At 39.3% G+C, this 26,202-nt stretch overlaps 1 protein-coding gene across 1 annotated transcript in view; it reads right to left on the minus strand.

Moving 5' to 3' along the window:
- Nucleotides 1-26,202, minus strand: part of nt5c1aa (5'-nucleotidase, cytosolic IAa) — a 27,336-nt gene continuing 1,134 nt past the window's right edge. The window contains exons 2-7 of the mRNA XM_084920166.1: nucleotides 22,581-22,625; nucleotides 15,083-15,250; nucleotides 14,856-14,985; nucleotides 9,087-9,209; nucleotides 3,490-3,674; nucleotides 1-2,511 (exon numbers count right to left, since the gene is read on the minus strand). Coding sequence (XP_084776292.1) covers nucleotides 2,155-2,511; nucleotides 3,490-3,674; nucleotides 9,087-9,209; nucleotides 14,856-14,985; nucleotides 15,083-15,250; nucleotides 22,581-22,625 — 1,008 coding nt within the window. The 3' untranslated portion in view covers nucleotides 1-2,154. The remainder of the gene's footprint in view (nucleotides 2,512-3,489; nucleotides 3,675-9,086; nucleotides 9,210-14,855; nucleotides 14,986-15,082; nucleotides 15,251-22,580; nucleotides 22,626-26,202) is intronic.

Here is a 26,202-nt window from a genome sequence, read left to right on the forward strand (position 1 = left end):
TTCAATTGTAATCTTTATTTATTGTCCATTTACATTTTCTTAATCTTGCAAATCCTTCAATAAAGCAGTTATCAAAGTGCTGTTGAATCTGTTCAAGCTGAAACCGAATGTCACCCTGAAGCCCAGAGTTCCCTGATTAGCTTGTCATGCTGAAACTTTATCTGCTCACAAGTCAGCAGTTGTTTTAGTTTGCCAAGAGACACATCTGTTTAATTACTGTATGTGTGTTGCCTGTGAGGTTAAACCTGTGGGTTACTTGTCACTTTTCTGAACCCCGTGGTACTCAGAAGACTGATTAAGCGTTATGATGCATCTCTAATTATACACTGGTTGCAAGTAGAGTCATGCGAAGTAGACTGGCATTTTCTAAAGGTCACTGCAGGGATTTTGTCTATAATAGAAACATTTATTTTTTTCTATCAAACATTAGCAAGATTCTCTAACTACAATTTAGAAATGGAGTTATGATGGTGAAACTTTACACCATTAAACAAAGTCACCTGGGTATACAAGACAGAGAATTCAACCCAAGATTGACGGCTTATGTCTACCTATAACGTGTGTGCTCTAGTTGGAATATTACCAAAAGACCTAGCTTTCAAAAATCTCTTAGGTTAGCAAACCTGTAAAAATATGACACTTGCTCCACTGGTTAAATATGAAGGTAAAACTCAGGTTCATTCAATTAAGTCAGTGTTTTGTTAGACTAAGACCTCCTTAGGATCACATATTTGTGGGAACATTAGCATGCTAGCACAGTAAACTTTAGCATGCTAGCATGGTAAACTTAGCATGCTACATATCAGCTAAAACGGATCGAAATTCCATTTAGCTATGCCATGAACTGTGAAAGCCTTAACAAGCTTAGGTTTTAACATGTAATTGCCAAGTTTTACTTTGGTTTTCTGTCGTTTATGGGATTGCATAAAAGTTATACATTCATTGAAACTAAAGGCAACTTCTAGAGCATACAGCCATAGTTTGCAACTAGAAATGTAAATAACATGGTTTCTTCGCTACAGTAATATATTTATAACACTGTGTGGTCACTATTGGTTAAGTTGCATACCACATACATTACTTGTGACCTGTCTGATTGCAAGCAGGGGCAACTTGTTGCATATCTCATCCATCTCTCTTTTCCATTGTTCTTTTCTCTCTCTAAAAAAAAAAGTCAAAAAAAAAGACACAAATCTTTAAGAAAAAAAGAAAAGAAATCAATCAATATAGCATGCTAATTATGTACCATTTGAACCGCTCTGAGCTGCGAAGCATCATGCAAAGCCAAAGCTCCCACGAGTTTCTCGTATCACTCCACATTACAGTAGTTCAAATATTGTTATAGTTAAAATACTTCCAAATACAAAGGAGTGGAGGGTATTTTGGATAAAAACACATCACAGTGTCTAAGATCCTGTCAGGTGCCACGTGGGGTTAAAACAGTTAGAAACATATTTCACTGAAGTATAAAACAAACCGTCTGTGCCCTCCTGCCTGTGTTCACCCAAGAGAACTATAATTCCACTCCTAAGGCACCAAATGGCTTTCTATATTTGATTTGGATTTTGGAACACAAGAACAGATGGCATTGAATGCTTCAGTAATATACAACACATTTTGTACAGCTGCACCCTAATCTTTTTACATTTGTGTGTAATCAAACTATAAAATGTTTGACAAAACTTTAAATTATTACTTTCATGCTATAGTACATCACCATAATGGTTAACAATATAATATCTCTGCATTGTGCTCACAGTTCATTTATTAACATTCAGTGCACTGTTACATATATATAAACAATTCAGTTGTTCACTCCTTGTCTTCGCTATGAAGACAAGGAGTAGTAAGAGAAATACTTAGTCAAGAACCAAAGCATGATTTAATGAAACACTTGTTTTTGGACACCTTGGTTATTGGGTCATCTCAGGTTCCAGACCTGTTGTTGACCTTTATCCAGATTTCTTATCTGACTCCTAAAGTAGTAGCACTAAGCTGAGGCAGTAGATACTGTGGTCAAGCAAACATGTACTTCCATACAGTTAAAAAATATAAAAAGTTCATAATCTGAATTTTACTTTAACAACTTTTTGTTTTGTCCTAAGATAATATCCCCTCCCTCTACCAGGTCACCAACATCCAAAGTCCTTTTGTCTACTTCCCTGCGCTGGTGTTGTGCTTGGAGTTATGTTTCTGTGCAATGCCATAGGGAACATGTGCAGCGATGGTACCCATCTCTGCCGCTCCCTCTATGTGAAACATCTGATCATCGAAGTAGATGTGTGGCCTTATCTTCTCAAGCATAGGGCCCTTTGGTGCTCCTGCAAGGAACAAGGCCTCATCGATCTCCAGCCCCCAGGCCCGAAGTGTCTTGAGAGCCCGAATCCCAGAACTTGCTGCACTACGAGCTGTGACCAGGTAGGTGCGGATAGGGCAGTCCAGACGCTGGCCTTTAGCGTAAAACTTTTTCTGGAGCTTCCCCAGTGCCTCTAGGAAGCCCTTCAGGGGACCCTGCCAAAGAGGAAAAGCTAGTGAGTATCTGCTATCTGTTTTCTTTTATATATGTTAAGATTTGACTCATCTTTGACTTGTCACGCATCAGCTTTATGTGTATGTAACACATACAAACCCTGATTGAGCTAGCACCATTTTATTGTAATGTAGCACAGCGTGAGGTATGCACTGCTAATTTCTGAAATTGCTGGTTGTCAAGGAGAATGACATGTCAACTGACAGTCTTTAGAAACAATTTATTATTTCATTTAATTTTGCATAATATATTCATAGAATAATCAGTTACTGAAATGGATTTCATGTGGAGACCATATGCACGCTCATCATTGAGGCTGCTTGGAAAAGATAATGTTAGGAAGAATATAATGTTTTTAAGGATTGCTACACTCTTTGGAGTCATCTCAGTCTGGGATATTGTGCGTGTAATCTGCAGTTAGTTTTTCTTTTCTTTTTCTTTGAAATTTAGCCTCAGGTATTAACCTTCTAAGCTCCAAGCTAATTGCTAATCCTATTTTAAAGAAAGACAAAACTGAATTTTCAAGGAAGAAAATGTGAAATATTTTTTGTTGTGTGTCACCTGAAATTTTTTTTTTCTTTCTTCTCTGATTGCCTTGAAAGAACAATTTAACAAAAACAAAAAACCCTATTCTGATAGGGTTATGGGTTGTGACCAATGACCTCGGAGGGTTAGGGTGCAGGATGTACTTTATGTTGTCACCAACACCACGGATGCTGTTAAGAGAACCATATTAACAAAACACCCTGCCTGTCTTCCTGTTAAAAGGAAGTTTTTCTTTCCCTCTGTCGCTAAAGTGCTAGTTTAAACTGTTGTTGATGTTTTCTCTCTGTTATTGTAGGGTCTTTACAATAGAAAGCACCTTGAGGTCACTGTTGTTGTGATTTGGTGCGCTATAAATAAAACTGAATAGAATAAAAATCAACAAATGCAAAGAAATTCAATTAAAGAATACAAACATGGTCCAGTAGCCTGTCCTCATTTTCCTTCTCATGTTCGAAGAATTTGTCCAGCCCGTGGGCCTTGAAGATGCGTTCTGACTCATCTGAGAAGAGGACAGCATCGCCATCAAATGCCACTCTTAGCTGGGACTCGGATACCTCTGTCATCTTCTCCGGCATGAACATTGTGGCTGCTGCGATGCCTGAACACAAATGCATAAGACAATAAAGGGCTCAACTATCACTTAGTTAATTACAGCTAAAGAGAAGTTGTGTTTGTACACTTCATTTGTTTTTAACATTAGTACATTATGATTCATTCCTTCACTTCCTGCACTTAATTCTTAACTGCACTCTCTGCATTTCTTCTTTAGAGGGAGTCAGGAGTTGCCTTCCCTATCAGATATTTTGCCCTGCTTCCTTTACTTCATGTTTCAGTTTATGGCTAATCCGTTTTCCTGTAATTTCATTGCAGCAGCTCAAACTGGTACTGAATAGTGTGTATGGTCCCCACAGGCTCATGGGGGATGTTGCTAATAATGATGGATGGTGTCCTGGAGGATCTCCCCCAAGATCTGGATCAGAGCATCAAAGAGCTCCTGGACAATTTGAGGTAAACTGGGGGCCAGTCAAGGATATCAATTTCTTAATCTTTCAGGAACCGCCTGCATACTCTCACCACATGAGAGCAGGCATTGTCATTTGCACCTTGAGGAACCCAGGACCTAGTGTACCAGTGTAGGGCCTGACAAAGCTCCAAGGGTTTCATCCTAATATTAATGGCAGCCAGTCTGCAATTACCTAGCCAATATACCTGCCATGGATATCTCTCTGCAGACCATCACTGAAAGACCAACGATGTTACAGACAGTATAACGTTTTCCACAGTTTCCAGACTCTTTAATGTCTGTCACATGTGCTCAGGGTGAACTTGTTCTCTCTCTGTGAAAAGCACAGGGTGCCAGCGGTGAACCTGCTAATTCTGATATTCTACAGCAAATGCCCACTGGGCTCCGCAGTGCCAGGCAATGAGCACAGGATCCACTGGCTATCAGGCCACCCTCATCTGTTTCTGATTGTTTGGTCAGAGACATTCAAACAAGTGTCCTGCTGGAGGTCATTTTGTAGCTCTGGCAGTGCTCATCCAGTTCCTTGTTGCACAAAGAAGCAAATAACAGTCTCGCTGGTGGGTTAAGGGCCCTAAAGTAACTGTCTCCAGGAATCTTCCCCATGCTCTTGAGACTGTGCTGGGAGACACAGCAAGGCATCTTAATTTAGTTGGTGCTACACTCGGATTAAAAAAAGTGTTCCTTTAATTTTTCTAAACAGTGTTTTTGCATATTGAGTGGTTGAGAATCAAGTAAACAGAGACATCGCTTGTTTAGATAAAATCAGCTTTTAAACGTCGCTTCAGTTCACAAATAAATCTTTTGATTTTCTAAGGTGCAAAAAAGCATCTTTCACTTTATTCAGTGCTCTCTTTCATTTCCTGCCAGAAACAGAACAAATCAGGAAGGTTTTAACTGTCACCTTCATAGCCGCAGTCCTTAAAAACATGCTCTAACACTCAGAGGAAGTATTAACAAATGGATTTACAGCTAATTAAGAGCTTTCAAGTAAAATGTCAGAACCATTTCCTTTGCTTCACTGCTTATGTGCTCTGTGTTTTTGAGGAGCTGCCTCCCACAGAGGTGCAGCATTACTGGCACGAAGCTCATAAATGACATGAAGAAAGTCCCTGGAGATGCCTTGACAGCTACAGATGGTTGACAGTTAAAGGAAACCCTTGATCCCTTTAGGCTATATTGTTCTGTGGCCTTCCCAGTCATCAAGTAGCATGTGTGTGCACATGAAGAGGGTGACATTTGCAACATATGACCAATCACAAGCATGCACAGGTCTCCTGGGCAGCAGAGCGGATATTTTACAAACAAAACGAAAATTATAACGTGAGGTTAAACACAATACAGCTGAAAGCTCTACAACTTGTGAAAACCTGCTGTATTAATATGTGAATGTGACTGTAGTGCAAAGTGCTTCAAGAGGTCAGAACGACTGCAAAAGTGGTGCATAAACGCAGTCCATTTACAGACAGCCCATAATTAAGTCTCAGATAAAATTCATGAATTCTTTCAGCTGCAACCCAGCAGGGTTAAAACTATGTGAGAGCAAACAAAGAGCAAAGATAAAAACAGAATTCAAACCAGTAAGTGGGTTTATCTGCAAATTTTATATAAGGTCATAAAGTGCATGGCTTAGACCGTCCTGTGTTGGGATTACATTTCTATGTTAAGGCTGATAGAAAAATAAAACTGATTTGCTGCTTGCGGCCAACGGGGAAAAACAAGCTATGAGTAATGTTGCTCCTGAGCTATTATATTTCTTCTCAGTGCTTGTCGGGAAAGAAAAACATCTCACTATCTTCCAGAAATGGTGATGCGATTTTCTGGCAAACTGATTGGTCAGTAGGCACTCATTTTGCACTTGTGGATTTCTTACATGCTCCAGAGCAGGTTTACTGTGCGACAGAACTTAAACCATAGCCACTTGAAGCTTTACACAGCCAGTTAATTTTCCTTAAATTTGTCTCAAGTTTATACACCCAGTGACACAGATTGTGTCACAAAAACCTCCTCTGTGTTGGCTGCAGTAATAATGCAGCATGAAATTCGCTGCACAGAAGGGATTTAAATCGTTGGATGTGGTTGTCACCTCAAGTCCCACAAATTTTCCATCGTTGCATTTTAATGGCTCTTATTTCTTTGGCAGAAAATGACCAGTGCCTTCAAATTGTGACACAAATTAGCCAAAGCTACAACAAATAGGATGTTGGTAACCCCTCACGGTGCCATGGCACCATGGAAACCATCAAATAGAGTGCAAAGACTAAAGAAAATCAATATGCTGATTTATGGTAATGTCACAGCAGCACTGCAGAAGATGTCATTGCTACTTCTTATGCAAATACACACACTGTACACAATGTACACTCCTAGCACTGTGTGTGTGTGTGTGTGTGTGTGTGTGTCTGTGTGCAGGCTGCTTTGTAGTTTTTTCTATGTATGACATGGCATATATTTGGGGATTTATGATTTAGGGATTAGATCAGTTTTTTATTGCTATGAATTTCAAATCATACTTGAACCTATATATTTCAAAACATTTCTATCTGTGTCTGAAAAAAAGGAAAGACTTTCAAAAACTAGTTTTTGTTATCCAGCTTGGAAAAGGTCAAGTGTGCTGAAACTACATGTAAATAAAATGCATGCAAATAGGCCAAACCAACTAGTGCGGTTACATGACGCGTGCTTTGAAAAGAATGCAAGATCAAGCTTCCTCAGAAGGACGATTTAATTAAATGTGAGGCACGAAAGCTTCCTGAAGGCATTCCTTCGGACACATTTCCCTGATCAAAATAAAGCTGAAGTAACGGAGTGTGTGAGGGCCGTGTACAACTTGATGCTACTGGGTTGCCTTTAATTTGTATGCTAAACTGCTTCTGTGAGACTTTCTAAATGTCTAAAACATATGACTGGATTACTCCATTTAAATTACTCCGATCTCTAGGAGGACACCAGGACACTAGCATGCATAAATATATTTTTTTATTGTGGCAATGCACCCCATATTTGGAGGCAAATACGAGCACGATCACTGCCATCTACTGTTCTCAGATCTGAATTCTTTTGTCTTCCACTATAGTCGGATGGTAATTATATGAACATAAACCAAATGCTGTACTAATGTAATCCTCTCAGGTGATTAGTGGTTATTCGGTAACCCATCCTCAGGAGATTCCTCAATTTTCTATTCCTGTTTTAGTTGTTCCTAGTTTTTCTGGTAAACCAATCATCCCACGCTCTACGATTGGAAAATTAGGTCAATGCTGAGGTGACAAAATCTGCAGTTAATCTAAGGACTACAAGAGTTCCAAAAGCCATTTAATCCCCAATAAATCCCATCCTAAAATGCAAAAATAAAAAAGCATGTTGATAGTCCTGTGTATTGGTCTCTGGTCCAATCACTGTTTATTAGACCTCATTTTACTTTAATTCAAGTTTAATTTTTGTGCTGTTTGCACTTTTTAATGGAATTTAGAATATTAATTCCAATATGATCTGCTGTGTGGTCCAGCAAGACGTTCGTGCTTTAATATTTGCAAGAGAATTTTCTAGTCTTTTCTTTATCCATCACTTACTACCAGTTAGCAGCCATCTTTAGTAGCCATCAAAATGCTGCAGCAAGAGTACTGACAGGGACTAGAAGGAGAGAGCATATTTCTCCTGTTTTGGCTTCCTGTTAAATCCAGAATTGAATTCAAAATCCTGCTCCTCACATACAAGGTCTTAAATAATCAGGCCCCATCTTATCTTAATGACCTTGTAGTACCATATCACCCTATTAGAGCACTTCGCTCTCGCTCTGCAGGCCTACTTGTTGTTCCTAGAGTATTTAAAAGTAGAATGGGAGGCAGAGCCTTCAGTTTTCAGGCCCCTCTTCTGTGGAACCAGCTTCCAGTTTGGATTCGGGAGACAGAAACTATCTCTACTTTTAAGATTAGGCTTAAAACTTTCCTTTTTGCTAAAGCATATAGTTAGGGCTGGACCAGGTGACCCTGAATCCTCCCTTAGTTATGCTGCAATAGACGTAGGCTGCCGGGGGATTCCCAAGATGCATTGAGTTTTTCCTTTCCAGTCACCTTTCTCACTCACTATGTATTAATAGACCTCTCTGCATTGAATCATATCTGTTATTAACCTCTGTCTCTCTTCCACAGCATGTCTTTTATCCTGTCTTCCTTCTCTCACCCCAACCGGTCGCAGCAGATGGCCGCCCCTCCCTGAGCCTGGTTCTGCCGGAGGTTTCTTCCTGTTAAAAGGGAGTTTTTCCTTCCCACTGTCGCCAAAGTGCTTGCTCATAGGGGGTCATATGATTGTTGGGTTTTTCTCTGTATCTATGAAGCGCCTTGAGGCGACTTTTGTTGTGATTTGGCGCTATATAAATAAAATTGAATTGAATTGAATTGAATCTTTGTGTGTTGCACTCGTACAGTTTATGGTTTATGTTTAGGTGGTTGGTTAGGCCCTTTGCCCCTCCTGGAACAAAGGTCAACTGTTTACTAACACTTCCACCGTTTATGGATGCCGCTTGCTGACCAAGCTGACAAGCTTTAGCTGTCAAGCTGGTTGTCCGTTTCATGCAAAACTTCTGACATACACACACACACACACACACACACACAAACAGAGACACAAAAAAATGGCGGGGAAAAAAAGCTAGCATTAACGCTTCAAAATGAGCAATCCAAAACTAATAAAGTACGACACAATGGCCATCTTTTATATACAGTCAATGAAAGACAGCAGGTTTAGAACTGTGCAAAATACAGAGTCACGAGGTAACGATATACTTCAATAACACTGTGTAAACTCTTTTTTTAAAATGCTAATAAACATTTATTTATTAGCTTGTAAAAGTCCTGTGCTACAGCTTTCAATCATTATTATATAAGAGTCACATAATGCAAAAAAAAAATCTGGTGTGAAACGTAGAAAAAGCTGTAAACTTTAGTAACTTCTAAGTATTTTTCAGCTTTGTGGCAGGACTGGCCTTACCTTCAGTCAGCGCCTCCCTAACCTTGTTGGCATCAGCAGACAAGTAGAGGTTGGTTTGCCAGGCCTTCAGGTAGCCAATAGGACTGCTTCCCCCCGTCATACAAAACCTCTCAATGAACAAGTCTGTGGATGAGAGGAACAAATAGCAACAAGGTTTTTAATTTCAGTACATCATCTGGTGTTAAATGTCAGCATTCAGTCCATCATCAGCATTACAGATCCATTACAGTGTTGATACATATATCTATTTGCATGTTAGCATACCAGCAAACACCGCATGACTTCAAAGAGTCGCTTATATAATCTATATTTGCACTAGAAGCTGGGGCTGGAGTTCACGAAGGGGTCACTTCGGGGGCCGTGGACGGCAAAAAGGAGCGAAGATGTTCTAAAGACATGGTGAGAGGATAAACTTACAAGTACTTAAAACATGGAGAGGGTCCAGAGAGGGGGTTAATAGAAGGGCGGGAAGACGGAGGCTGTGCAGATGAGAGGAGGAAGCGAAAAGACTTGGTGGGAAAGTGTCTGTTTACATTTTGGCTTGGGAGGCCTTTTAATTCGCTACTGATCCACCGAGCAGTGGACAGTCGGTATGTGGAAAATGAGAAGAGACTGATATTAGGTAATTAGATCCACGAGTACAGATCTGCGGATTATATCTGTGTCCTTGGGTAAAATGAGCTGGTATTTATGAGGGAAAAGAGGATGGGGGGCTATTAGAAAGGGCACGGGAGTAAAATAGAGTAATATCTGGTGATGGATTGAGTTTGATTAGAGTTGAAGGTCATAATAGAATGAAAAGGTAGGCGACACCTAAGATATATGGAGATGAAGTAAGAGGAGGAGGTTAGTGTGGGCAGGAGATTTATAAAAAGAGAAATGGGAAGGTTATTCCAATTATTTAAAGCTGCAATCGCCGAGGCATGAATTTATCTTCATCCACAATAAAGGTCCACTGGCCTTTTTTAGCACAGGGCTTCCACAACGTTTGGGAACTTAAAAGAGGCAAATAAAATATCAGAGTACATTAAAACTCCTACTCCATGTAATTTGCTTCTATATGTTGTAAAATTGTCATTTTAGAGCCTAAACTGCAGCAGCTAATGACATCATAATGACCTTCTGAGATTGTAACGCTGCAAAGCTAACTGTTATTCCAGTCTACGCTGTACTCACTGACCTTTAGTGTAAAAAGTCAGCTGCAAGTGAAAACACACATTTGATTTGCTCTAAAGCAGATGATATGGATACAGTAATTGGACAACTTGAATATTAACTGAGTTTGTGTTATACTCTGATTAGAGAGTTTCCCTTACTTTTTTTCCAAGCAGGGTATAATCTAAATGCTTATATGTTGTAACCGCTCCAAAAATAACAAAAGATGGCTTAAAATGTTCTCGGTACATGCTGCAGCAGGGAAGACCCGAACTCTTTCGTAGCAAGCATTTTTAATTTCTCTTTGCTATTTGGGCTGATTGGGACCTCATGAATGTAAAAACAAAGAATGATGTTTTTACCTGATTTTACTCTACAAGGGCCTGATATCCACATATGAGGACATTCATTTTAAATTTCGATAGAACAATGGCATTATAATGTCCCCGTAAGTGCATATCAGGCCCAAGTAGAGCAAAATTTAGTAATCTGGTCTAGACAACCCAAAATGTGATGTCCACATATATGGACGCCAGGTCCTAGGAGGTTAAAGCTGTGCTAAGTCTAAGGCAGGGGTGTCCATCACAAGGCCCGGCGTTTTTTGACTATCTACATGGCCCACGATGCTAAATGAGTTTGCCATCCCTGGTCTAAGGCCTCAGTCACACAGACCTACAGATCAGTTGATAACACCCGGGCAACTTCTATTTTCTAGGTAAAAACATGTATCCCCCAATAGGTTGGCAAGTGGTTGCTGGAGGTTCCTCGTTCTCAGGTTAAAATTGGGCACAAAACAGGTGGCAGATCAAAAACATTTTTGGATTTGTTATAGATGCTAGCAGACTGACGCAACACTCTCAAACTACTCTCCAAGCAGTAGTTAAACTGTGAAAAGTGCAAAGCAACGGTGAACATTCTCCCTTTCTGGTTTGCTTGTAAACCTTTCTTTTTAAATAAATTTTGCTTGGAGACTGCCAGCAACCATCTGCCAACCTGAGGTTAAAGGATATCACCAATCCATCTCCAGGCCTGTGGAACTGAGACCTTACAAAAACACAAAACAACTGACGTCCATGTACATGAGCAAATAGATGCTCTTTCTTGAGTTTTCCATTTTTTCATGAGTCCAAGCTGATAAGAAATGTCTGTTTGTTTGTTTTTTAGCTGGATATAAAAAAAAACTTTGATCAAGTTTTGCCTCAATGTATTATAGGCTCAGTAAGTTTATCCCACGTCATTCCAAAGAACTGGGAAAATATGTGGGAAAATATATACCCCACTGCGAATAATTTGCAGAGCCCACTGTCGACTATAATAATGTAATATTAATATAGGAGTAAATGCTGAGGCAAACCAGGCAGGTGCAGCTCTGTGCTGAATACAGAACATACGGACAAGCAGGCGGACAAAGTGAATATTCTTCAGGCTGAAACAAGCAAAGTTCGAAGCAAAGTTCGATATTTTTGTGCAGTTTGGTGGCTACATTTGTATGTATAAACCTTGCCTATTGCTGTTCTGGTAATCAGTTCAAAATGTGAAGTTCACTTTTAAAGACACAGGAAAGAAACAAAGGCAGATAAATGTAGTGTGACTCATAATCAGGCTCTAGGCAAAACGAGCTGGACTCCAGAAGGAACAGAGGAACTGTGTTGCTTTAAGCCCCCTGAGTAATCTCCTCTCAGTTACTCAAAGAAGCAACTGTCCTCTGAAGATTTTCTTAATGGTTTATTTAGCTTTGTAGTCGGACCCTGGTGAGTTTGACCCCCTCCCCTTCCCCTACGCTGTACCGCACCTCATCCTGTGTTTCAGACTGGTGCAGGAGCGTGGGAGTCACTTGAGGGAAAATATGCTTGCCATTGACGTTCTTGTATCTTTTTCCCCTGTCTATTAAGAAAATGTTTTCATCTATCTTCTTTGCATGATTTATTTGCTTGTTCAAAACATCTGAAACATGGTAATAAAACAGGAAATCAACATGACTGAAAAGACACTGCAGAGCACCCAGAACAAGCTACTGTGTTATCCAAGGTAGAATTCTGCCCCTATAAAAGTCAGGTGTATGCCTGCACACATCCATTATTCATAGGTGTATAGTGCAGGAATTTAATACTTGATTCTGCCTCGAAAAACAGTTTGGGTGCGCTGATAATCAGAAATAAACACGTCCACTTCGCACATCCAGTTTCAAGCTAGAATAAATGATCCTCAATCTTTTTAACACGGCTTTGCTACTCAGAGAGACCCACTGCAGGAAAGATGCTCATGAAACACTTATCAGTGTTATCAGAGAAGCCATGTTTCCTTTAAGTGTGCAGGAACGCTCAGAGGTCAAGCGACTGTTTGAATGCCTCACATAGAGCCACCAGAGAGGATCTAACATGGAGGCATCTGGAAGGCCGAGTGTTGCTTTGGTGGCTTCGCTCAGACTTGTTTTTGTTTCGGGCCTCTTGGATTATTCTTACATCCCAAAGGGAAATAAGCTTGAACTCACTCCCGTCATGAAGCCCCGAGGATCTGAAAACATTAGAGCAACTGAACAGGAAGTGGTCTGTGAGAGGGATGTCATCACGGGGTCTGAGAGTTTCCTTGGGAAGGATCCTGTCAGTCAGCTGTTCATACACTCCACTGTTTGTCTCTCAGCTGAGCCTGCGTCAGATTCTGGATGATGTATGGATGCAACTGTGCGTGCTTTTGGGTGCTGGGTTTGGACGTTAGTGGGAAAGCGTGCACTTATTGGAAGCATTAAATTGAGAAAAAACCCCAGAAAAAAGCTGATGCATTTATAGACTATTTTTTAAAGTTATACAGGGATTACCTGCTTCACTTAGTAAAGTTGTGATAGATCAGCAACAGCCCTAAACTTATATTTTGGAGGAAAACTAAGTTAATTATTTAGCTTTTTATCACGTCAGTATTTTTTCTTTTTCTTTTTGTCCCTTGGTTGAACTAAAGCTTCTAACTGACACACATCAAATGCTATTTATTTATTATTTTTCTTTTCTAAAAAACATCTTCCAGCGTACCTCTCATCATTGATAATAACTTCACCTCACAGGAATGTTGTTAACCCTGATCATGCTCTAACATTTGCTTCTACCATCCACACCTTTTTACTTTCTCAAAGTACTCTATACAACACACATGCACTGTCTTCTGTGCTTTTAGGTAAACGTTGCTCCATGTGTGCACACTGCTGAGAAAAGACAGAGGCAGCAATTTCACACTCCGATGCAATGGAGTATGAATATGATCTTGCCCAATGATATCTGGCATGCAGACTAGGGGGAGCCAGGGATTGAACCACCAGCCTTCCGCTCAGTAGATGAGCTGCTCTACCTCCTGAGCTACTGCCACCCTGTATAAATGCCTTTGCTTATCTAAATGATTAAGAAATTTTAAGGCCACATGGTTGTACATTATCCAGATTCCTTGACACACAATCCCCTCAAGGCCCTCAAATGTCAGAATGTAATCCCCTACAATCTTTCTGTCATGCCCACTTGAGGTCTTCAAAATGTGATGCAGCTTTGAAGGTAAATGTCAAAATACTCCAACATCCTCACTCCTTCTTTCCTAATTATAACTCAGTCTTAGGCCTCGGTAACAGTAGAGTAAAAATAGAGTTGCAATCTCTGTACAACTGGGACAAGCTGGTGGGTTAGCAGATGAACATTAAATGTTACTGTTCTTAAGAAAAATGTTCTTTAACTACTTGTCAGAAAGTAATGCTAAAAGCAAAGTAATGGTAAAGTGTCCTTTTAGCCTTAGCATCAATCTGGGGATTTGCTAGCTTTCGTTAGCATTGTTTCTGTGCAGATGTTTGCAAAGAGCCGAAGTTGTGTTAGCAGCATAATGTACTTGTTTCTGATGTGGACACAGTTCCCATTATTTTCCTCCTTCCTCATGCAAACTGAAAACGAAGAAAAAAGGCCTGTTGTTTGATTTTTTTTTTTTCTTTTCTGCAGATAACTGAAAAACATTTGTAACATAAGTCAAGGCATTACTGTGACTGTAATTACAGATTTTGATTGGTGCAGTAATGTGTTATATTACTCTGTTACTGAAAAATTTTATGTGATAACAGTAACATGTTGCTTTGGAACGTGTTACTGTTATTGCTAATGAGTCACACAAACATGGAGTTTGTGTGGAAACAAAAGTCAGTTTTGGTCCAAAATTCAAGGTTTGCAGTTATTACTATGATATGAAGAGAGGTGATTCCAATTCCTGTGTCAGCACTGTCATGGACATAAAGAAAAATGGCTGATAGCTACTTACTGCATACAGCAGATCTGAGCACATTATATTTTTTCTCCTGATTATAAACCAAATGAGGTCTTTAAAGACTCTGATTTCGAAGACGTGATGTGGGGGGCGGTGGGCATAGTTCAGATTGGCAACATGGAGAGTGTGATAATAAGCTTGTCAAACTGATAGTGTCTGTGTGGGTGCTTGAAATTTCAGATATATAATTGACCTATCAATGGACTGTTATCCCATGACAGGAAGCTATTTAAACTGAGAATTCTGTCTGCTGCATAGCATCTTTTAATAGTGCCACGTAGGGCGAGTAATTAATTTTCAGTGGCGTACACTGACAGTTTTTAGGCTTACTGTGGTGGTTGATGGTGTTGATGAGCCGGATTCCAACGTGGGCATGGTTATATGTTACTAAAACGATGTCGAACAGTTCTTCACTTTGGGGGTACAGCTCTCGCAGACGAGCGTTAACCGCCTCCAGAGCCTGTCAAGACAGAGAAACAGTCAGCTGAGAAAAATCAAGACCAAAAAAAATTAAAGAATTAAAAAATAACATCTGTGTGTGCTTGTGTGACTTTAACCTTGACAAAGGGGAAAGCAGGCCCAGGAGCAAAGGGTTCGTTCTCATGTTCAATTTGGTATCTCAGATATTCCTCCACACCTTGCTGCTCAAACACCTTTTGCTCCCGCTCAGTCCGGAACAGGACCCGAGAGGAAACAGCTACGGTCACTGCGTTCTCTGGCTTCGGCTGCAGAAAACCAAAGTCAAGGTGGACAATGGAAAGATAAAGATGAACAAAAAAGAGAACACCACTGAACAGTAATGATAAGGTTATAGGTGGTTAATGGGAAACACAGAGAGGAATGCGTGCCCGTTATTTAAAGAGTGCGTGCTGTTTTGGTCTATTGTTGTTATCTTCACATCAGTGTGTTAAATGCTATCGATGTTAACTTCTTTGACTGCCATTATATTACAGGAGTCATATCGAGTGATAGAGAATGAAGGCTATGTATATTAGTGATGTGTCGGTCGCGAATGCAATGGCTCTTAGAGCCGGATCTTTGAGGTGAACGACGCGAGCCGGCTCCTTATCGAAAAGGTTTTTTTTTCCCTTTTCTCACCCTCTCTCTCACACTTTTTTTCTGCTTCACTCAGCATGCAAGCCTCGTGCTTTGCGCTGGGCAGAGAGGGGAGTGGCGGTAGTTACACTCACAGTAGCACAGGAACAGAGCAGAAGGGAGAGAGAGAGAAAGAAAGCCAGGGACAATAACGTCACATTAGAAAGGTATAGTAATCATCCACAACTATTTTCAGTTGCGGATGATAAAGGATTCAGAAAGTTTATTCATGCAGGCCCATATGACAGAGAATGTGCATCTTCTTTTTGTTTTCATATTTTAATTTATATTTAATTGTGTTGTGGTTTGCAGTGTTTTGTGTTGTTTCATTTTAAATTTGTTTAAAAGGAAAAAGCTCAAAATTTAAATAGTTAAAAGTTGAACTGTGACTAGTTGGTTTTTGTATTATATGATTTATTTATTACATTTTATGTGGAGTGAATAAATAAAAGTATATTTACGGTGGCCCCTAGAGACAAAGCACGTACAAATTTCAAAACACGTGAAAACTCAGAAGCACATAAAAACTCAAAACACGTACAAAACACAACAGAAGTGCTCCAGGATGCTAGGCGCAGTGTTGAGCTTTTGTTACCTAGTGGCTACACAAGTCAGCAAGTACCAACGACCGGATTTGGTGCGTGGTAGTAACAGGTAAATGAACATTTTTTTTAAATTATTTGAATATATATGAGTGCTTGTGTATAAATACACAAACCATACACATATGCTTTCAATTGTGTAATTTAAGTGATCTAGGTAGCTCTGTTTTGGAAGTTCAGTTAACTCTAGGAATGTGTTTTTGAATTTGTACGTGTTTTGGAGTTCGTACGTGCTTTGTCTTTTTTTTTTTACATTAGTAATTAAAACCATTTTCAGAGGCTGAAAAGTAATCAGACAATTTTATGACTTTTGAATTAGAGCTGGAACTCTTCACTTCAATCACATTGTGACTGTTTGAGTTTATGGAACTGTCTCTTTATGTTTTTTAAGAATATAGATGAAAGAATGTGCTATCTTGGGTGAATTTTAAAGCTGTTTGATATTATAATGTAATTTCATAGAATAGAGTATCTAGTTGGCAAAATCCCTTTATAATAGAAAAAGTACAAACTGCAGTTAAACTAAACACGGTGCACTCATAAAAGCAATTCTAAATTAAGAGTTACTAATAACAATATGCACATATGAAGTTAAACTAATAATTTCAACATTTATAGAAAACAGTTTAACATACAGATATAAAAAAGGAAGAAATTGGGCTTAAGAGCACTGAGTATATATAAAAGTGGATGTGTTGGTTTATAATCTCTCGTATTAAAACCTCAGACTTTGGCTGTCACCATCTTGAACAAGAAGTGGAAATCTGAGAAATCCAATAGAGTACATACCTACTGTAGTAGCTGTTACGCAACTTCAAGGGACTGTCTGCTAAATAAGTGGGCAGGTCACATGTGAAACTTTGAAAATCTTATCTTCGAGCCAAGTGACTGAAATGTGTACCAATGAGAACACAGGATACAGGTGATTCACATATGACATTGCAGTTAATGCATTAGGGTTAACTAGAGGCTACCAGAGCCTGGTATGTCCACCAATGACCAAACAGCTTTAACGCGAATCCTGATGAGCGAATCACTTCCTGTGTGGATGGAGCTTTAGAAAGAGTGCAGGTTTGAAATTCCCTTCTCTTTTCATACACAGAGAATATGTCCATCTCTCATATACTGTCACGGTCCTGGGTCGGTGACCCAGTGTTTTGAGTTTCTTGTGTCTCTGAGTTTTTGTATTATGCTCTTAGTTCTTTGTTGCCCCAGTTTATTCTATAGTCTAGCATCTTAGTTTGGCTTTCTTGTATTCTGTTTAGTTTTCTGAGTATTTAGTAGCTGCCCTTTGTGTCTCTTTGTTGTTGTTCTGTGTTTCTTAGTTGCTCTGTCTCCCCTAGTCAAGTCTGCGTCTGTGCTACTTCCTGTTTTACTTTGAAGGTCTGTGTTTCATGTGAGTGTATCCTACTTTGCTTCCTTGTCTCGTCAGTTCTGATTTCCCCCAGCTGTGCTCTCCTTCTGTGTCTCATTCCCCTCGTTATTTCCCAGTGTATTTAAGCCCTGTGTTTCTCTGTGTCAGTGTCGCGATCTCTCTCATTCATGGCCGTGTGTTTCTCTGTGTAATATGTTATAGTTTCCAGTTTAGTTTGTATGGTGTTTCTCTCCAGCAATAAAGCTGTGTTTTGAGTTCATTCCTGCCTCCGTGAGCTTGCGTTTGGGTCCTCATCCTGCCTGCACACAGCTGCAACCATGACATATACAGTCTGTGATTACAGCTTGTTGTTAGCTTTCAATATCACCTCAGCCTCATGTGGCTGTAGTAATTATGAAAATATTGCAAAGATCAGATTTAGAATTGTGCAGAAGCAAGTGAAAAGTACAAAACACAAAATAATAAAAATATAAAAGATATATTTACCATGGGACACAAAACAATATTAAGGAGAAGTGGTAAACACACACCTCCTGAATTTTCATCTTACAAGTTCCATCCTGTGTTTACCCTCTAGAATTAAAAGAAACACAATTCGTCCCTGCACTGTCAACACAAAGCAAGCCTGTCCTTGAGAACCTTTGTAGGGCCAAATAATCAAGCTCCAAATAGATTTTTAGACATTTAATTTCGTAAATACATAAAAAATTCGATATTCCATATTTCGGTGACTGTTAGTGATATATGTTAATGTAACCATGGTGACAAATGTTTAAATCATAAATCTAAAGTAAATCAAAAAATAAAGTGTTTTTTAGCCTCAAACATGTGAAAAGGTCTAACAAGAAAATTTCCCTGCTCATGAGCTCCGTGGATAAACAGGCTTTACATGCAGTGCAAAAAAGACAGTCAAACAGTAAGTGTCTTAGTAGAAGTTGAGGGAAAATGCACAAACCCACCAATTTAATTTGCTTTTGAACTAAAAAGTACGTTCTAGTAATGTTCTTAGATACAAATCCACTCAGCAAGCGGTCAGGGAAACCACGTTTCCCCCAAAAAACCTATAGTTACTAGGATGTAACCTGACACCTGACAAGTGTCTAAGCCTGTGTGAGTGGGGCTTCAGTCATCAGTTTCATAGGGACTACGAGTCCCCTCGCAACTAGCCAAGTATTACTGCTTTTACTTTTTATTTTTATTGGAAGTCACCAGCTGGAGCTCAATGGTTGAGCCACAGTAGATTAAAACCTTCTTATGACTAGGAGAAAATAGACCAATGACATTCAGAATTTGGAGACTTGCAGATCATTGCTGCTTTTTAAACGTAGGCAGCAGTCTGAGCCAGTCTGCACTGATCAACACAAGTCATTTGCAATGTGTCTCTTTGCAACAGGGAGCTCGACTCAACAACTTAACTGGTTTCCAAGATGTTGTATTCCAATCATAGTCCTATTTAATAAAAGTTCCTATCAGTATCTCTATCAGGCAGCAACTGTGTGACTACTTGTGGAGAGATTCCTGAAATTCTGTTGTATGAGCTTCTGGCTGGTCTGCGAATTTAAGTAGTCAGTGTGAATTTCAGTTTAATGTGAATTTCTTGTATGTGGATGGCAATAGATTCCTAATTTTTTGCCAGCTTATCACAGTTAATCACCATATTATCACAAACAGTTTGCACATAACAGCCAGCTCGAGCCCATTTAAATGCAAACTGAGAGCAGAGTCACTACATTTATTGTTGTTTTATCAGCACCTTGATTTACCAAAGTCCCAGACCTAGTTCCTGTCCTCAAAGAAACCTTTTCAAAGGTAACAAGACTCCAAGTTCTTTGCACATGGTCATAATAATTTAATTTGTGTGGGGTCATACTGTTTTATATGAATGGCAAAAATGTCAAACCTTCAGAATACAATGTAAACGCTCCCGTCCTGTTTCCTCATGCTTTTCAGATTCTATACATTTAAAAAAGGAAAAACAATGATTTTATATTTCACTAAATAACAGAGAGGTCAATTTTAACAAGTCAGTGTATGTAGAGCTCTTTGGAGCTTTGTCTGTACATGTGTGTTTTGTTTCCATGGTCTCAGATGAACTGCTAGATGGCGCAGTGGTGTCATATTGTGTTCATGTTGCCCAATGTGTGTGTTTACACTCAGGCCTGTGTGTTTAGGGGTTGGCGGGGGGGCTGCATTCCTCCTGGGTTAACTGGCAATAATTGCCCACAGTGGGCAGAGGAACTCGTGCCTGTGTAGTGGGAAGAGTGGGGTGAAGGGGCAAAGTGTTTCAGCCAATGCAGAGAACACTAATGTGCAAGTGAAAGTGTGAAAGTGTGTCATGTGACACTGGGTAAATGTGTTGCTTATGGGTTTTTTTAAATTTACTGTTCTGATGCAGTATTGATTAAATCCGATGCTAATTATTTTACTGTATATTTACTGTTGTTTATACAGTGCTGTGATCTTCAGCTGTTTTCAGTGTGTCTAAAATTGTGCTTGTGAGTCAGTATGTTTCCACATGGATGAGTGAGGGGTTGGATTCTGTGTATTGAGATGTTTGCCTGTTCTCATCTCAGCCTTGACGCTTGTGTACTTGTAAATAGGCCACAAGCCGACATGTGCGCCGTGCCATTGTTCCCGCATTTAGCCTATTTTCCATCACAACCCTGCTGCCTGCTGACCTGTCGCCTACTTACCTGTTAACACACACGTCACCTGGCTAGGCTTAATCCCACATGGGAGTCAGATTAAAGGATAGATTTGATGAAACACTATTTCATTTTGACAGTTTCTATATTTCTGTGTCCACTGAACTGAAAAACAGTTTTTCGTGCATGCATATCATACAAAAATATCATTGTTTTCTTCTTTTTGTTATTTGTTGCAATGCATTTCTGATCCACATATGTTTCAGTATATGAAACATCAACACTGACTGCGAAGCACAATGAATGTGATGACAGATGAATTACATGACTCTAAACCTGATGCCATCTTGAAGGATTTACCTATGGCAGCGTATACAAACACAGGCATACGAGTTCACGAGTTCTGACAATTACAGCCTGTCTTAGCAAAACTAAGTAAAAAAGGAAGAGCAAGAGTGCAAGAGTGGAGTGACAGTTAAAATAAAACTGCATAAAAATAGACAAAATGTGGAGTGTTATTTTTGCTGACTTAATAAGAGAAGAAAAGTAAAAAAAAATCTGCTTTATGTTTTAGTCAGAGTGAAATGTATCGTTAGGAAGCAGAAGGTCTGCATCAATTTGGCAAATGTCTTAAAAAACTAGTCATTAAGAAGAAAGCTGGCTTACAGTGAGGGAGAGGAGCTGAAATGGCATGTTAAACACACTAAATAAACTGAGGGGCTAAATAAAGATTCTTTTGAACTGTGAATCATGCAACACTACTCTAGTAGAGTCCAAGAATATAAAAAGGAAGCTGGAAATGTCTGGAACTGAAGCAGAACTCTCCGCCTGTAATAGATCAATCCTGCGTAGTCTGCACTTCAAAAGTGCAGCTTTCAGCTTGAATCCAAGGGGTTTAACAAGAGGTTTGCATTAAATAATCCATCAATGAAAATCTTTTGCACTCTATCTGAAGTGTGGAACCCATGGACATCACCAAATGCTGTGTTTCTTCCACTGAGATGCTCTGCCAGGCCTGAATCCACCTTCGATACCTGCTTGTTTTTCTCCATCTCTCTGGCAAAGTCTAACCTGGCCTTCGTCTTAATGTGTGACCAGTGTTTTGCACCTTAGTGTAAACCCTTTGTATTTCCATTCGTGAAAGTGTTTCTTGACTCTAAACTTTGTTTTTTCAGCCTAATAATGGGGTCCCTCACTTTGGCCTTTTGTTTAAAATTACATTGTAAAGCTATAAAATGCCAATTTAACACTTCTTTATTTATCATATATATATATATATATATATATGTGTGTGTGTGTGTGTGTGTGTGTGTGTGTGTGTGTGTGTGTATAAAACAAGGGAAAGATGGCCACAAAACTGCTTGTCAGTCAATTATCTAGGGGTTTTCAGCCTCTGAAAGTGAGGGTGAGGGACTATGCATAGAAATATTTTCTATTCTTACATACGTACATAGATTTTGTTAAACTCCTTGAATCAAAGCTGAAAGTCTGCACATCAACTGCATATTGTTGGATTTAAAAATCTACTGTAGCAGTTTGCAGAGGTAATGTTGCAAAAGAAAATCATGTCTTTGGCCAAATTATAGACTGTAATTTTACTCCTTAAATAGTATTGCCTATAATATATCTTTTTTTTATAATGTACATGTCTCTTTGTTTTGTTGGTTAGCGTTGGATGTAGCACAATCAGATTAGCAGTTGCCAGCTCAAGTTGTTGTCATCTCGAGAAGCTGTAAACATGAGAATCTTTCCCATCAGTACCTCTGATGTAACACGAATGCCCACTGGGAGATGGTGTTAATTAAAGGCCACAAAGAATAAATATTTAACAAACTACAATATTAGATCATTACTTTTTTTTTCAAACAAATCCAGTTCCTAATAGTGAGCCACACATGATACTGTTGAAAAAGGCTCGGTTCCAAGGCTGGATGTTTAGTTATTGGCGTAGTTACAAATGTCAGTAGGTTTGTGACTTGCTAAAACAAAGAAAAAGCTTCATATGCGCCATGAGAGTTGCTTCAGAGCCTGCAGGAGAGGATGTCATCTAAAAACTGCTATTATTTTTTCAAAGTCACCAAAACATTCAGTGTAGTGAAGGGTGATTATGAGACTGTATATTCCTTCATTGGCTGATCCAGCCAATGGCAGCCAATACAGACGTGAAGAATGGATCGACATGACAGCACACGTGATGATGTGTTAGGTCAGGCCATTGGTTAGTAGAGTGGGAGTATCCATGATCATGCAGGCACATCAACAGCCATCACAGGAGGTTCAAACAGGGTGAAAGGTGTGGCACTGACTGGACACCAACTTTCAACTGGGACATACTTACGAAGAACACGGCTCCCTCCACCTTCCGGGCTCGTCTCCCTGTCACCTTAGCAGAATGACAGTTTTTATTCATCACAAAGCTTTTTTTCAGCATCACAATATTTCCTTTAAATAATGTCCTGCTATGCCTGACGCATAATTCTACATATTTCTAAAAGCTATGGAGACAAACGAGAAATGTGATCAACGTGCACAAAATCTCAGACACTTTTGCAGGTGTACCAGACCTTTGGTACACAGCTTACTCTATGAATAACGTGTCACACAGTCTGAGAGTGATCCCAGAGCAAGACTCCGGTGCTTTGCTGTGATTTGATACCAGTAGTGTTAACTGCCTGGCCTCTCTGAGCGGGCCTCCAAACCCAGTCATATGGCTCCTCTGCACTGGGGACTCAGACTAACTATAATCACTTCCAACCCACTGATGTCTGTGATGGCAGAAGGCAACTGTATAAATAAAGTTGATGGTGATAAAAAAAAGAAAGAAAAAAAAAGAAAATCCTCAGTGTGTTTCTGAAGTGGTGCTCAGCTTCCCCCTTTATATTTTAATCCCGTTAGAGCTTCCCAGATCATGACTGGTATCCATGAGTCATGTGTTATTTACATATTACAGCCTGAGAGACATCCCTTCTACCCACGGGGAGCAGTGGTGGGGAGAGAGAAAAGGTGAAAGGGGTTTCCAGGAAGACCAGGAGAGGGGGAAGCGGTGGGAAAATAAAAGCAGTGAGAGTGTGAGCAGAGACTGGCAGGGTGAGGCGATCGGGGGGGTGCAGATATTTATAGATAAGGTAAAGGCCAGTGATGATGCAGTCTGTTCCAGCACCGGCAGATATGGTAACACGGCAGAGTGACACTGCCAGAAACAGCAATGCTAACAGGGTTTATGAGGTTTGGTCTAAAAATCAGGCCAGTATTATCACCCAACTGAAAATTATGCATCATGAAATAACGTGCACGGTATTTGGTTAGTGTTTGTGCATTTTTTATGCCAGACTTTGGGTATGATAGTTGAAAGTTTGACAGTATAATTACTCATTTATGATTTCTTTTGATCTTGTCTAAGATAAACGTGTAAAAGAGGCTTACAGGAAGTCATGGGAGACAGTGACACAGACCAGCCTGGCATCACTGAGTAGGGTATAAATAACACAGACGTCCTCTTATGTGTCGTCACTCTGCATTTTTTGTGAGTTGCGAGTCATTTTACATCATTAATCTCACACAACCTCTCACCACAAGCCTAATTTTAGTCTTTTAACATAGGGGCAGGGGCGTAATTTCCAGGGGGGTTAGGGGGATTATGACCCCCCCAAAAAATCAGACCCAACCAATATAAACCCCCCCCCCCCCAATAAAATTATGAATTATCTTGCATAAATAGGCTGTTGATTTTCTTTACTCATTTCAGTTATTACCAGCAAAATAGTTGCATGTTTACTCATCTGGGAATTTACCCAGATTTATTTATTTATTTAGACAGAGATCAATGTCAGCACAAAGTTACGCTGATGCAGGGTGTCAAACATCTCTGGGACGAGATCTGACCAACCAAAATGTCCAATTTATCTCCATTAATAGCTTTGCACAGAGCAAACATTACAAAGGAGGGAATTTTACACTATTTTGTACATGTTGCAAATCCGTAGGAATGGATTACATCCTTAGAATAAAGTCCAAACTGCTAATTTATTCAGTTTTACAGCCTCCTTGCTGACAGACGGCACCAAACTGTGGTTGTTAAGCCCAAGAAGTTGGACTGATTTACTGCAGTAGCGTTTCTTTATACTGAATGTGGAAAACCTATGATGTGTGGTTGAACCTGAACTTAATTGCCAAAATCTATTTCATTGTCAGTTTGCTCGTTTGGATTTTTTTGTTATTTAGATTTTTTTTAATGTGAGCATTTTCAGATTGTGCTTAAATGTCTTTACAGTAAAAGGAAACAACAACAAAAAGTTTATTAAGCTGTATTTTTCTGGTAACTAGTAAGATAAAATTGGACTGTGTGTTTCCCACAAACTAAAATGAGTTTGACCTTGCTTTAGCATTTCATATGATCTATAATATAGAAAAACTAAAGGTATAAAAAGTGTAGAAACTGTGTGATATTTACTTGCACAGTGATACATCTTTGTGTTCATACAATACTGGAGGATTTAAAAATTGTTTGCAGCATTGCTTTAGACTATCCTGTATTTTAAATAATGACAACAAGTTAAGATAAAACCTGTTCACCACATTTAAACTGTTTTCAAATAGATTAGGGTTGAAAAAAAAACCCTCATTACCTGCCTTTGGACGTGTTCTGTTTCAGCATAGATATAATGAAAAGGTCTATCAGTGTTATTTGGTTACACTTGTCAGACCATTTAAATTAATTAAAGAATTGTTTAATATGACACGGTAACATGACTATAAGTGCACAACTAAAAAGAAGTAACACCTTCCAAATATGACCCTTTATTTGTCCTCCTATATATGTTCTGCTTAAAGTTCATTTCACTGTGTTTGATTACTTATCATACCACCTGATGGAAAACGAGATCATAACCAGATGGTGATTTCTTTTGTTCAATTAGAAAGTTCATTCATTGAAATAAACTCAGTGTAATCTATTCGGTGCAGTTCCTATGATAAATAATCACATGCAGTTTTCTTTAATGCTGTTATGTAGGTATGTGCTCTTTCAGATGAATGCATTACACCGTAATACGATGCGGTAATATTTAGACAGATAGCTAAGCGCTATCATTGGGACACATGGTGATGCATGTTTACAGTCCGAAAATACACCGATGTGGCCGCGTTAATCTTCGAGCGACACAGATTACTCGGCTTTTAGACACTTTTAGCTGAGTCCTTTCACGTTAGCTTGCATTTCCTGTGAATACATAACTCAGTCTTTAATGTTTTTCTTCCTGCCCTTATTCTTCTAACCGTACGAGCTTACTAAATACTTTGTTAGTTACATTACAGTAATGCCCTCTCAGAGTCACTCGGATTAGTTTAGCAGCCTGGTCCGTGATTCCCTGGAAATGGTACAGTATGTTCTGTTCAATATCCTGCAACGCTATAAACAGAATCAAAACCTTTGCCAGGGAGTGTGATCTGATCCGTTTTAATTGTAAGCTGAGATCCAAGCTAAACATTTACAAACTGGAGTTTTCATCTCGACAGTTTAATATAAGTCCAGGCTGTGGACCTAGCGATCAAGTATAGCTGCAGTCTGGACAAGCAAACTTTGTAATATATTTGAATTGTTCATTAAGAGATTAAAGCGTGTGACTGCTGGCTTTCTGTGTGATTTCACTACAGTACATTTGTTTAAATCTATTATATAAAACATCCTCTTGACATCTACCATGTCATCATAAGCCCATCTATGATTAGGGTGAAAGGTGCGGTTCATCCCTTTTTATAAAATTTTTGTCTGTTAGGAATTCCCAAATGGAAAAGCTTTGAGCAGAACAACTCTAATTACGTGTAAGAGATTTATTTTGATAGGTCGTATCTTCTAGTTTCTTAAAATGTGCCTATTTAGCATGTGGCAACTGCAACCCTAATGTTAGACAGGTCGACTGTGACCTTAGATTTATTTGGAAATACATCATTACAAGGCATCG

The sequence above is a fragment of the Perissodus microlepis genome, chromosome 22 (assembly GCF_051167445.1).
Source record: "Perissodus microlepis isolate ML-2025 ecotype Zambia chromosome 22, ASM5116744v1, whole genome shotgun sequence".
Taxonomy (NCBI): Eukaryota; Metazoa; Chordata; class Actinopteri; order Cichliformes; family Cichlidae; genus Perissodus; species Perissodus microlepis.